The sequence below is a fragment of the Equus quagga genome, chromosome 16 (genome assembly GCF_021613505.1).
Source record: "Equus quagga isolate Etosha38 chromosome 16, UCLA_HA_Equagga_1.0, whole genome shotgun sequence".
Lineage (NCBI taxonomy): Eukaryota > Metazoa > Chordata > Mammalia > Perissodactyla > Equidae > Equus > Equus quagga.
In genome coordinates this window covers 12,263,947-12,278,779 of record NC_060282.1, presented here as the reverse complement: position 1 = coordinate 12,278,779, position 14,833 = coordinate 12,263,947, and the positions used below count along the sequence as shown (strand labels likewise).

At 42.9% G+C, this 14,833-nt stretch overlaps 1 protein-coding gene across 1 annotated transcript in view; it reads right to left on the bottom strand.

The window, feature by feature from the left end:
• The window catches only part of ASAP1 (ArfGAP with SH3 domain, ankyrin repeat and PH domain 1), a 307,119-nt gene that overhangs the window by 67,015 nt on the left and 225,271 nt on the right, over positions 1–14,833 (bottom strand). Inside the window, exons 11-12 of the mRNA XM_046641983.1 lie at positions 14,540–14,640; positions 7,804–7,873 (exon numbers count right to left, since the gene is read on the bottom strand). Coding sequence (XP_046497939.1) covers positions 7,804–7,873; positions 14,540–14,640 — 171 coding nt within the window. The remainder of the gene's footprint in view (positions 1–7,803; positions 7,874–14,539; positions 14,641–14,833) is intronic.

Genomic DNA, 14,833 nt, shown 5'->3' with positions numbered 1-14,833 from the left:
ATCTCCACTTTGTGCAGTAACAACTACTAAGATTCAACACCAGTGCCTTTGGATCTGAGGCTGCATTTTCAACTTCATTTATGAAAGTCAACTCTGTTTTTTTGTTAAAAAAAAAAAAAAGAGGGTGGGAGGGAGTTCCATGTCACAAAGGAAGCAGGGTGAGAAGCTGGCTGATAAGATGAGGGAAAATGGCACCACCTGAAGCTGATGGAAGAGACGTAAAACAGAGAACTATTGTTCAAATGGGAGAGGGAAAATTCAAATAAGGAATTAAAATAATACTAGTTCAGGATGTTATACAATTTTCTATGGTTCTTGCCTAATTGGAACTTCTGTTATACCAACCATAAAGTATTTTTTCAGTTCATCCTTGAATGTTGTCTTTTTTTGGTATCCAGAATATAGACATAGCAATAGCTTTCAAAGAGAGTCTTAGTTTAATCTCCAAATGACTCTTTCTTTTTTTTCTGCTGAGGAAGATTCACCCTGAGCTAATGTCTGTTGCCATTCTTCCTCTTTTTGTATGTGAGCCACCCTGACAGCATGGCCACTGACAGACGAATGGAGTAGGTCCACACGCGGGAACCAAACTCGGGCCAAACAAGGGGAGCATGCTGAACTTAATCACTAGGCCACTGGGGCTGGCCCTCTAAGTGACTCTTTAAAGAGAATAAGGAAAGTGATACCATTTCTACCCGTACTGGCTTCTCTTGGCTTCCCGAACGCACCTTCTGGTCGCAGGCTTTTGGACTATCCCCTTCACTCTGTTGGGACTGCTCCTCACTGAGTGTCCCTGCTCCCTGCTCAGAACAGCCTTCCCTGACCACGCTAATGTAACGCCCCCTTTATTTTCTCTCACAGCACCTGCTCACTTCTTCTGTAGCACCTAGCCTCTGTCCACTCTACGCTCCAGGAGGGCGGGGGCCACTAATTCATCACTGCCTCTGGAGTGCCTGGCCCAGTGCCTGCTTAGAAAGGACTCGACAAAACACTTTTAATAAGCAAATTATACCCATTTTACATGGGAGAAAACTGAGGCTCCAAAGCCTTAAGTAACTTATCCAAGGTCTTGCAGCTTGCTCAGGAGTTTGAGCCCAGGTCTAATCAGCTCCAAAGTCTGTCCTTCTACAATTCACAGTGTGGCTTCTAACCTCTTTGGGAAGAGAAAATATTCTCTTCTTGCAGTGACAATGGGGACAAAGACTTGGACTCGGGCCGAGTCCAGAATAGCCTCAGAAGGCCATAAAGACCAAACACAGAAACAAGGTTATTAAAACACACTGCAAGGAGAGAGCAATCTATTCTGCAGGTCTCCTGTGCCTCCTGAATGGACGTGTATGCACCTGTTAAAGCCCTCTCAGTGGCAGGTTATCTTTAGGGCTCTGGATGCGATGGAAAAACAACAGTTCTTGGGGAAAGTCTGCAGTCCAAAGACCCCAAGGACAGGGAGAGACAGAGCAAATTCTTGCTTAGTGAAATGCCCTGAAGGCACTAGAGGTGCTGCTAACCTCTAACAGGCAGAATGAAATTCCCATGAGAGGACAGGTACCCAAATTGGCTTCACAAAGTACCTTGAGGAATACAGAAAAAGCTACACAAAAGAATTCCAATAAACCACAGCTTAACATGGAGGTAGTGATACATGAGGGAAGAAGATATAACAGTAACAGTAATAATAACAGCTGACACTTATTGAGCATTAATTCTGCCCCACATTTGTTCTAATTACTTTTAATCAATGAACTCATTTAATCTGTACACCTACTTACGAATTAGGCACAATTGATAGCTGCATTTTATTTAGATGGGGAAATCATCACTAGGGTTCAGTGTCATTTGGAATTCAAATCCAGGCAGTCTGGCTCCAAGATCCCACCTCAGCTCAATGAGATAATCACACTATTAAGTTCACAAAACACTTAGCCTGGTCCAGGCTCTACAAAGCTTGAAACGCATCACCTCACTTAATTCTCAGGACCCTGAAAGACAGGTATTGTTATTATGCGATTTCACAGATGAGGAGCAAAGTTAACTATCCTAACAAAAGTCACACACAATGAGTAGCTGAAAGGGCATTTCACTGCAGGTTGAGTCAGACGGCTGTGCTCGTCATCTCCCACCTTTACAATGATCAGCCCACTAAGAATCATCTAAAGAGGCTCCCCTGGTCCAGTCCAGCTGGATTCCCAACCTTTAAGAGTAAAACACCAAACCTTCTTTGTGGACTTCTGTGGGATACTGAAAGTATTTCTAGTGTTGGCTGAGTGAGAAAAAACTAACTATGAACTTAATGATTGTTACGGTGTTAAACTGGAGAGCATCTTTAGGCATTTGAAAAATTTAAAACTTTAAAAAGTCAGTCTTCAGATTCAAAGATAGATTCACAGATCCCTGTAATATCTTCATGACTCCTCTCCTCCCTTCCTGGAAACCCTGACAGCCTTCTCTACCCTAACATCCTACGTCTGATTCAATTACAAGGTAAGAAGTTTATTTCATTTCAAAGAATTATAATTCATGAAGCTTTCAGAGACCTAACAACAAGTTGGCATAGAAGGAAAGGCTTATAGAGAGTGCACAGGCTTTAGGGTTTGAAAACCGGTCCTGCTGTTTCCAACCTGCATGGCCCTAGGCGTGAGATTTAATCTCTCTGAGTCTGTTTCTTCATCTGTAAAATGCAATTTTGTTCACAAAGCATTCACGGAGCACTAACTATATGTCAGGCAGTCTGCTAGGTATTGGGAAATCAAAGCTAAGACATAGTTTCCACCTCGTAAGAACTTCCAGACTAGTGAAAAACGAAGATGTTGGCACCAATCTCGTAGGGCTGGCTTGAAGACTGAGTGCAGGGCACGCTCTAAGAGCACAATAAATGGTAGTCATCTTTCTTTTTCAACCCATATTTGAACTCTGTGACACTGAGGTTAATATATTCAGGAAGTAAGGGGCTTTGAGAAGCAAAGCTTCTTATACTTTTGAAATTAATTTTTCAGGATTATTATAATAAAGTAGTACTTCAACTATAATTCTTATATTTCCTTTCTTTGATAATTTGTTTTATATTTATTATATACTATAATGCTTATAGTAAAAAAAAGGACAAGCAAACAATTCAAAGATACAGAAATCTATTTACAATAGTTTAGTGGCTTGATATAAACTTCACTATCCTTATTAAGCTTTGAGGCTGACTAAAACGTGGGCATATATCTATGAGAACTGGTATTTTGAAACAAAAATCATCTTATACTGGGCTTAGAACACAATAGATGGTCCATAAATGGAAGCTGCTCTCAATATTATCACTGTAATAGCAAATTCAGAGATTCTCACTGGATTCCCACACTGCTGTATTACTTTGAATAGTAAATAAAAAAAAAAATTATGTCTTTGAACAGGTATGTGAAAAGCAATGAATTTGCAGATGAAATCATTTAGGAACAGGCTGCAAATCTTGCAGGTGTACACAGCAATGTATTTCTTCTTACAATAGTGAGCTGGGGAGAGGAATGGCCCCTGGAGCAGATCTTGCATGGGTGGTCAAGCCAAGAGACCAAGCCTCATTAATCTAAAGGGCACACTTGACCCTTTCCTGAGTCACTGTGATAAGAACAACTTGCAAAAGTGACACCGGTTGGGGCCTTTCAAGCAGGAGGCAGGAATTCCCTGGTGTTAAGGGGTCCCAAACAAAGGCTCTCAGTTTTCTGACAACAAAAGCTCCTTTTACCCACTTTTCCAAAGATCACTGAATCCCATATGTCTTCCCAGGAAGCTGCTGTTCTTGATTTTCAATCTGATTCTAAGTCATCAATGGAGTTTGCAAAGTCAGGAAGAGCCAGCGGAAACTGGCTATAGAGATCTTTCTGTGGGAGCAGGAAGGTGACTACCAGTGACGTACCTGGCAGCAAACAAGCGTGGCCTAAAGCCACAAAAGTGAGGAAAGGACTAACACAAATCAGTGGAGGGAATCCAAAGTTAGTTGGAGGAAGCCATTTTCCCCTGGGCTGCTTTGGGGCTGGAGAGGTAGACCCACGGTTTCCCATGTCTGTGGCAGGAGAGGCTGCCTGTCAACAGATTTCAGTATTGCCAGTGACATCCAATGAAGTAACACTAATAGCCATGACTACTATTCACTGAGTGCCCACACACAGCATGTGATCTCCTCTAATCCTCACTACAAACTTCAGGAGTTACATACTCTTCTCAATGTCACAAAGTAAATGGCAAAGCCGGGATTCAGACTCAACCCGACAGATGCCAAAGTCCATTTTTATAGCCAGTTAACAATGCAGCTGACATGATATCTGTTGTTGATTAAAGCCTTAAGAAAGCATATCAACAGCTCGCTTGGCCACAACAATGTGTTTGGCAGGAAAGAATAAGGAAGGGTAGAAGAGAACGCATTCTTTTTATTTTTAGCAAATTGTCCAAGGTCATCTAACTACCAGCAAGCAGTGCCTTTGATCATGTCATCAGCTCCGTGATTTCCATCACACCGCGCTGCCTTCCACTGCAAGTTCTTAAGAAAGGCAAGTGGATGGAACACGATAAGGCCATTACACAGCTTGTCGAATGCTTACTGAGGACTGTCATAGCCAGACGAATCCCAGGGAAGAAGAAGGTAAAGAGAGTTAGGGGACACAGTGCGAATCTTTGACTAAAAACTCCCCCTCGATATAAAGTCAGATGGTCAGAAACGTTCACTGTAGTATATTCAACAGGAAGGATGCTCCCCGGGAGCGGAGGAGAGGGAGTAACATCTCCCCCGTGGGTTTTCTGGTTTTTGTCTCTGCTTACCCACACTACTTACACCTAACTCAGCTAATAAAATCAGTCCATGTCAGACACGAGCCTGGCTCAGGAAAGCTGACTGAAGACCAGGCACAATCACATCCAGGCAACTGCTGCCCACATGTTCCATCTACACCTTACAGAGCTGCAGCAGAAACCTCTCAACAGGCCCGTGAACTGAGGAAGGGCGCCATTCTAACTGCTGCAGCTTTACAGTCTACAGACCACCCTGGATGCCTTTGGAGCTGGCCCAGAGACAGGTCGACCTCGGAGCTGCCCAAAAGTACAGGATATCCGAACCAGGAGAGACCACACTGAGGTTTTTATCACAAAGTGCAGGGCTGTCTGCATTGTATTGTTCTTATAAATAAATCACGGCTGGGAGTCACGCCCTGCTTGGGCTGGGCCATCCAAGAATTCCTGCCTGCATGTACAGGCACGTGCCTCTCCCAGACATGGACTCTCAGACACTCCCGCTTCAGGGCTGTCCTGTGATGTCCCAATCTGGGACCCTATGCTGGGGATGAATTCGGGTTGCAGGTGATGGGGAGTTCAAGTCTTCGGGTGTGTGGGAATGTTGAAGAGAGGAGTCCCGACCTGTACCAAATTCCTAGCCATGCCATTTGCTGGCTGTGTCAACTGGGTAAGGGAACAACTCTGAGCCCTAGCTCCATCGGCTGAAAACTGAAGGTAACATCACCTCTAACTTAGGGTTGTTTTGGGGATTAAACGTTACAAGGCATTACTGTGCTAGTGAATGCCTGGCACATGGCAAGCATTCAAAAAAAGGTAGCCCCAGGCTGCTGCTGCCAGGACTGCCTTTGAAAAGTCCGAGTTAGATGGTGGGAATCTTCACTCTCACAGGAAGAAACACAGCCCTAGAATGGAGACTGTTTATCACCTATAACACAGGAATAACAGAAGCTATAAAACAGGCTGTGGATATGTGCTTAGAACCATGACGCCCTGCCTGTGGTGAATACTCAATAAATGTTATCTGTTCCCCTGAGTGTTTCCAATCGTGGATCCTGTGATCAGAAATCTTTATGACACGGCCCCACAAGTATTTCAGTCACCAGAATAAAGAGCAGAGTGGGTCCCTGCACGGCCAGCGATCACTGACCATTCAGCAATCAGGGAGGCTCCAAGCGTGAAATCCCAGAATTCACCAGTCGTTCTGACTTGGGTAAGTTGCCTAAGCTCTCTCAGTAACAGCATTTATCTGGTAGGTTGTGGCAACAATCACATACAGTAATACAAGTAAAGTACTGTCTCTAACCTGGCCCTTAGTAACTGCTTGCTTAGTATCAACTAACGTTCTCGTTACTGTCAGAAGTTCTTCACAGGACTTCTGTTTCTTAAGGTAACTATGCATGGAATTAAATATGAGCAGGTCATTTTCCACCTGTGCATCTTTGATGCCTAGTCCAGCACATGGCAGAGTGGCAGCGTAATAAAAGATCCTGAATGAACGAATAACTGTTTGACAGCCTCAGCGATAATTACTAAGTGATCTAAGTCTGCCAGCAGAATTTCTGACATCAGATGGGTGGGGTGGCTGGTCACAACAGGCATGATGGTTAAAAAAATCTCAGCTGGGCTGCCTGAGGGAAGCTGAAGACGTCTGAGGAATCAGCCCAAAGGTTCTGCAGGGGGCAAGGGACAGAGGTGATGTAACCGCTCAGGTTCCACAAAGGCCAATGATTTTTAAGATGCATGCAATCATCCAGCAGGAAGGGCTTGGTCACAGATATGTACTGACCACCTTCCGAGTGTCAAGGTCTGTGAAGGGGCTCAAGACAGACGAACAGAACCTGATAAGTGCCCCTGGGGGGCGTGCGGTCTAGTAAGATGATGGGGTCCTCCAGGAAGAGAGGCAGAATGGAAGGGGCACAAGGACTCATGTCAGACAGACCCGTGTTTGAGTTTCCAACTCTGCCAGCTACTAGCCAAGTCATGTGCTTCTTTGTGCCTCAGTTTCTTCACCTGTAATATGAAGGTTATAATACCACATGGGATGTAGGGAGGATTAAGTAAAATAAATTTAACAAAGCATCTGGCATGAAGAAGTGCTTAGTAAGTGCTACTTCCTTTGCTCTTCCATAGAGGGAAATCTAAATGTGGTTGTGAATAATGAAAAACTGCCACTGTAATAAATGTTCATCCCTCATTTCTACTATCCTGTTAGCGATTAACTGCTTATCATAACTCAAAGACATCACCTGGCACAGGATACTGAAATTTACCCATGAGCTTGTTCTCCAAGCTGGGATTACAGGGTTCAACCGCATGCGTCTTTGTAAAGACTCCTGGTATATTCTGCCAATTCCATTCCCGCTTGATACATTTCTCATTATGATCTTTGCATCTTTAAGGATAAAAAATAATTTCTTGCTAGTTTTAAAAGGGAAAAATAGTAATTACTTATTTTACTGTGCACGTTTTTGACTACCACCAAGATTGAACCTTTTTTGACAAGTCTATCAAAATTACAGGACTTTTAGTTAGAAATGAGCGATACAAAATATATAAAAAAATTCTAGATAGACCGTAAATATCAACTGTAACTACATAAGGTATGTGTATATTTATTGACAACATTTTGAAGGGAAATAAAATATGTGTGTTAATAACTTAGCTTTATTATTTTCCACTTTCTATAAAATTGCCTTTATTCCTAAAGAAAGAGGAGTCATAACTGAGACATTTTACTATTTCACTGTTTTAACATGACAGTCTTTTGAGTAATTTAAATAAATAGTAACAATAAAGAAAAAGATTGAACATTTCATTTCCTACATTACTTTTTCAGGCGAAGAACATCCTTTGTCATCTTTATAATTCAGACAACTTTAGTTTTTTCAGAAAAACCACTAAGATTTCCCAAAAGATAAGATTATAAAATAAAAGAATACCTGATTGGTCTGAGGGAGCAAAACCAAAAAGTTCTGGAGGAGCCACCTAAGGAGGCAGCACACCGGTGCAGCGTGGTAAATTACCAGACACACTTACTGTGGCGTGGGAGATGGTCAGAATCCCATTCTTGACAGCGCACTTCCTTCTCTGCCACACTTTCCGGAGCCTAAAGAGTGAGTCAAACACAACCTGATATGGTATCTGGTTCACACAATTATACAGTGTTATGCGTAATAATCATTACCAAAAAAAACCCCCCAAACAAAACCAAAACCCAAACCAAAAACTTTTGGTTGCCTTTTATTACCCCAGGTGGAAGGTAATTTAGACTAGTAGGCATCTACAAGGATGTTCATTATAGCACTGTTTTTGATAGTGAAAATGGGAAACAACAAAAATCTAATAGCAGGAGAATAAATGCATTTTATAGTTACATCCATACCACAGACTATTACGTAGGAGTTTAAAAGAATAATGTAACTATGGAATGGCTATCATCAAAAAGACAATGAATAACAAATGTTGGCAAGGACGTGGAGAAAAGGGAACCCTCGTACACTTGGTGGGAATGTAAATTAGTGCAATCACTATGGAAAACAGTATGGAGGTTCCTCAAAAAATTAAAAATAGAACTACTATGTGACCCAGTTAATACCACTTCTGGGTATTACCTGAAGAAGACAAAAACACTAATTCAAAGAGATATGTGCACCCCTATGTTTATTGCAGCATTATTTACAATAACCAAGATACGAAAGCAACCTAAGTGTCCATCAGCAGATGAATGGATAAAGAAGATGTGGTATATATATACCTATATATGGCATATATATATGAATATTACTCAGCCATAAAAAAGAATGAAATCCTCCCATTTGCATCAATATGGATGGATCTAGAGAGTATTATGCTAAGTGAAATAAGCCAGACAGAATACTGTATGATTTCACTTATATATGAAATCTAAAAAAAACAAAACAAAACGAACAAACAAAACAGAAATAGATTCATAGATACAGGGAACAAACTGGTGGTTGCCAGAGCGAAAGGGGGTAGGGGGATGGGTGAAACAGGTGAAGGGAATTAAGAGGTACAAACTTCCAGTCATAACATAAATAAGTCATGGGGATATAATACACAGCATAGGGAATACAGTCAACATTGTAACAACTTTGTATGACGACAGATGGTTACTAGTCTTACCAGGGGAATCATTTTGTAATGTAAAGAAATGTCGAGTCACTATGTTGTACACCTGAAACTCATACAATATTGTATGTCAACTATACTTCAATTAAAAAAATATAACTATGTATGTCCTGACTTAGGTAGATTCCGAAAACACATTGTTGATTGAAAAAAGCAAGCTGTTTTGAGATGATTCAGGTATCATCTAGTAATGTTAAAAAAAAATTAAAAATTTCTGACATAAAACAGCACTCTAAATTTTCCACGGCTACAGACACATATGTAGAAACATACAGGGGAGGATCTGGAAAGAGGCATACCACACTGACAGAAGGACTCCTCTGGGAAGGGGGCCCAGACTTGTATTAGGGGTGATGTTAAGGAGTTTTTAACCTATCTGTGAATCTTTCACAAGAAGGTTGTTATCAATCTATTGCTTCTGTAATTAAAAATTGGATTAAAAAAAATGAAGGGGCAAGCCTGGTGGCATAGTGGGTAAAGTTTGTGTGCTCTGCTTTGGTGGCCCAGGGTTCGCCGGTTTAAGCCATGCTGTGGCAGGCGTCCTACATATAAAATAGAGGAAGATGGGCACAGATGTTAGCTCAGGGCCAATCTTCCTCAGAAAAAGGAGGAGGATTGGCAGCAGATGTCAGCTCAGAGCTAACCTTCCTCAAAAAAACAAAAAAAGTAAGTAATTCAAGATGTCCGCCATGCAAAGAAGAGTGGGGCTGGGGCTGCCTCAGGACACAGAAAAAGTAACTCAGGGTCCAGGGCTCAAGGATGAAGCAATATCACTTTTGGTAATTTGTCCCCCTCTCTTTTAGGATTCTTTCAGAGCCAAAAGGATGCCTCAGAGCCCCGTAAGAGAATAGTTCACGATTCATTTGGGAAAGTGAACTGTGGCCAAATCATTCACAAGTAGCTAGGACTGATACACACTTCGAAAATTTTGAATTGACGACGCTGAAGGTTGGACAAAGCCGAACAGAACTAATTTCAACTTGGAGGGGTTTTTTGGTGAAGCTCCAGGTACAGGTGAGAGGCTGCAGGTGGGCAGATGCGCACACGTGCAGGCAGGTCCAAACATACTAGCTGGGACCATTTCCATCAGCTCAGTGGCATATGCAGGGAACGGTGATCCTCCAGGCGAGAAGGCTTCGCAGGCCTTTTGTAGCCATGGAAACCAAGAACTTTAGAGGAGACCACCACAGCTTCTCTGAGGCACTTAAAATAGTATCATCTTGTGTTTCCTTTTCCCTCTTATATTAGTCCTGTAAGCAGCCTGCTACAACATGAATTTAAAACCAACTCTCAACACAGATAATATTGTCTTCTTGTATATGGACCTAGTCCTAGAAGCATGGGTTTGTTCCAAAGCACGCTTTACAGAGGGAAAGAAGAATTTGACATCGTGACCAAAGGTAAGTTGAACACACTGTGCTCAAAATGCTCGACTCCTCAGGAGGTAATAAACTACTAACTGATAAATCGCCCTCAAATTACAGCTAAATCACCGACCAGGGAATGTCTGATCCGAGGTGATACCTGTTGAATGACGGTATATTTGGTTAATGTAACCAATTCTCTACAAGTTTCTGTATTCCATCTTATACTCACAAAAGCCTGTTAAGACAGGTGAGGTATTCCCTGTACACATTAAGCCGAAACCAGTGTCACCCTTCTCTATCAACATTTCAAGTATCAAATAACCAACCTAATCTAGTCAATCTTGGGGAAGCTGTTCTGGCTCAGTCTATTCATTTTATTTATAAAGTTAGGTCTTATTGATTAGTTTTTCCTGACACACGTGTATGAAGGAAACACAAAAGAAAACAAAAAACCACATTCTCTTGAATTGCCAATAAAAGTCAAGGAAAGTAACACAAAAGCATTAATTGTTCTGGTTAATATAGAGATTGCTCATGTGGTGCCTCCAGGTCGCCAGAGGAAGGGGACCAGTATCAAGTCATCCCCTCGCACAGCACCCCATCTCTGCGAATGCTTTCAGAGCTTTTATTCCAGAGACTTCTGCTGGGGTCTGTACAGCTCCTGAACAGACTTACTAAGGATTTTTGCCATCTGTTCTGACAGCGCCACACAGAATCACCAGAACAGGAACTTCCCATTAGAAAGTGGCCTGATACGACTAAACGAGGACCAACTCTGATGCTCGATTACTTGGGCTTCAATCCCAGCGCCATCAGCCAGCAGCCACGTGACGCTGCTCACGCTGCTGGCCTCTTGGAGGTTTATTTTCCTCACCTGTATCATGAAGATAACAATGCCCACCTCCTAGGACTATTTTGAGAAAACATATGTAAAGCAATTGCTCCTTTGCCTCTTAATAAATGCCTTTGGGCTAAAAAGTTTTAAAATTATTTAAAAAATTTTAAATTGTTTTTCACATTGTGTAAGAATCCTCTAAGTAACAAGGAGCACTACAAAACTAAGGTTGGGAATTACTAATGCAAATGATCCTTAGCAGAAAATCACACGACACATCAGCAGTGACTGTTAGCAAATGAGTCTGTCTTCATGCATAAGCATTCCAACTTTTTCCTCCTCCACAGAAAGCAATCACAAGCAATTCTGGGTTATTATTATTCATCTTTGCTTTCTGTACAATTATCAGAAGGTTGGGTCACCCGATTTCCAACCTCCTTTCCAATTCTAAGATACAACAGCTCTGGCCTTATACCCTCCCAACAGACTGCAGCAAGGTGAGGGTGAGGACGACATCTCGCTCACCTTTTACCTTTCAGCATCTAGCAGGCTGCCTCAGACACTAGAGTGCTTAATAAATGTCTGTGGAATGAGTGCTTGAAGGAAGAATCGACCAAAAGAATGGAGTCAAGTAGGTGACTTTACGCCAGTATATGCCTTGTGTATCCCAAGGGTGATCAACAGCAGCGGAGGTCCCTTGAAACACGAAGGGGAGACACTCCGGCATTAAGTCAGAAGACCAGGAAAAATTGGGGCTCTGACACTTACTGGTTATATGATCTGAGTCAAATTACTTAATCTCTCTGGATGAGTCGCCTTGTCTATAGAAGGTGTCAAATGAGATAAATGAGAGGTACCTGGCAGTGTCTGGCAGGCACACAACAGATGCTCACAAGATGGTGATATCCTTGAACATTTTAGGGTTTGAACTAAACAATACCTAAGAAAAAGACTCTTTTGACTTTTCTTGAGCATGTTGATATTAACCACAAACAGGCACTTATAATTTTAAGAAAATCATTGTGACTTTAGGTGAGTATTGTTAGAAATAGGACTGGTTCCATACTTCTGTTTCAAAAGGTAGCTAACAGTACACCCTTGCCTACAACAGGACACACGTTAACTTTCCTTTTGATGAAAGAGTAACTGGTCACCACATTCCTAAGAGATGCCCACTGCACAGTTGGTCAGGAAAACAATGGGCACTGAGCCTCAGGCTTTCCAGTACATTAACTGTGGAATTAATAATTTGTGCACACTAGATACCATGCAGTTTGGGCTACAGTTTGATCACTGTGTCACTTAAAAAGAGCCCAGGTTCAAGCTGTGATTTTGCTAACTCGTATTTCTTTTCTTCTTTTACTTTTTTGTAGGACTCAATTAATGGCCAGCAAAGATTCACTGACTCTACAAAGAGCCAGGTGCTGTGCTATGTGCTGGGGATGCTTTTTTTTCTTTACACCCCAAATCAGAAAATCCTGCCGTCCCTACTTTCATTATCCAGGATCTGAGCACTTCTCACCTCTCTATGGCTATCCCCTCCATCCCTCATCATCGTCATCTGGGTTCCTGCAGTGGCCTCCTACCTTGTCTCTCAGCTTCTGCTCTTACACCCTACACGTTGTTCTCAGCGTGGTAACCAGAGAGAACCCCTCAAAATAAGTCAGATTATGGCATTCGTCTGCTTAAAATCCTCCCGTGACTCCCCATCTCAACCAATGGCTCCCCAAGCCCCCATGGTTTGGCGCCCTGCCACCTCTGACCTTGTCTCCTGGGACTGCTAGCTGTCACTCTACTCCAGCTATGCCGAACTCTCGAGTGTCACCACAGTGGAAGGCATGTTCCTGGCTCCTCCCTCTTCCCCCAGGTCTCTACATAGATCATTGCCTCACTTTCTTCCGGTCTTTGCTCAAACGTCACCTTACCCAAGTCTTCCCTCACCACCTTGTATGACCGCAAGAACCACTCCTACCCACCCTGTACCCCTTGCCTTGCTTTATCTTTCTCCACAGCGCTATTACCATCTGACCTCCCATTTACTTCCTCTTTACTGTCTCCCCCCTTAGAACGTAAGCTCTATAGGGATAAGGCCTTTCTTTTCTTGAATACTATAGTCCCAGTGTCTACAACAGTGCCTGACATATAGTAAGACTCCCCGAAGACACCTGTTGAACACATGAGTAGAATGATGAGCAAAAGTGACTGTGATTCCAGAAATTTATAGGAGAAATATGGACAATTTTAACAAACAAATTAAAATACAACAAAAAATGTATGCATCTTAGATAAAGGAGCACATATCCACAAGCAATCAGAAAACAAGAGGATTTCTCTTAAAAAAAAAAAAGGTGGCAATTAGTGGAGTGAATAATCAAGATTCTACTTATGCACTTATTTGAAGCAGAATCATTTGTTCAAGCAACAGAAAGAAGGCCAGTGTGTCAGGGCCAGAGGAGAACAATGGCATAAGGCGAGGCTGGAGAGAGGCAGGGGCGAGAGCTGACACACAACGGGAAGCCACCGGGCACTTCAAGCATGAGGAGGACCTGAAGTGCTTTGTTTTTGAAAACCTGCTCTGAGTGCTGTGTGGAGACAAAGTAGAGAAGGGAAGAGTGAGCGACAGAGACCAGTTAGCAGGCTACTGAAACAGTCCAGGAGAGATGACGGTGGCTCATCGAGAGCGGCGCCACAGAGATAGCAAGAAATGTATTATTTCTTGTCAGAAATGGAAGGGCTTGGGGCCCGCCAGGTGGTGCAGCGGTTAAGTTCACACGTTCCGCTTTGGCTGCCTGGGGTTCACTGGTTTGGATCCCGGGTACGGACATGACACCGCTTGGCAAGTCATGCCGTGGTAGGCGTCCCATGTATAAAGTAGAGGAAGATGGGCACGGATGTTAGCTCAGGGCCAGTCTTCCTCAGCAAAAAGAGGAGGATTGGCAGCAGATGTTAGCTCAGGGCTAATCTTCCTCAGAAAAAAAAAAAAGAAAAGAAATGGAAGGGTTTGTTGTTAGATTGGCTGTGATGTAAGAGGAAAGAGGGAATCAAGGTTGACTCTTAAGGCTGGGGTTAGGGCGGCCAGGTGGCCATCCTAGCAGAGAAAACTGGAAGGAATAAAAGCAGAGAGGTGGGCGAGTGTGAAGTCAGCAAGCCATCTGCTTGCCTCATGTTCTACTCGGCTCCTGCATTCCTAAAATGGCACGTTACAAGTCACAGGAGCCAACAATTACTGTGCTTCTAAAGACAGCAGCTTAAAGCTCAGATTTCCCTGAGGAAAACCTGAGTGCTAAAGGTCTGAACCTAGTGCATTAGAAAACTTTTCAGTGTGTTTTCCTATTTGAGAGGCTGGGAGAAGTTCCTAGGTTACTGACACCCAGTAAGCATGCTAAGCGCACCCAGGAACGCTAGGCCGGCCCATACATACCCGTCGCTCTTCTTCAGCAGGTACCCCTTCTTCTCGCTGCCATATTCCTTATTGCCCTGGAGCTGATGCATGCTGTATCCTCCTTGCCGGCTCTGGGAGTCCTAGAAAAGAGAAACCACACGTTAAACAAACACTCAGACAGTTCTCAAATCCTTGACTCTACTGCCACTGAGCCCTTGCCGGTTGGTCTAGCACTAAGAGAATGATGGAACTTTAAGACTGTCAGGTCCTTGCCTTTATTTTCAAGGAGGAAGCTGGGCAGCTAAATAATCACCAGAGTCACAAGCATGTCCC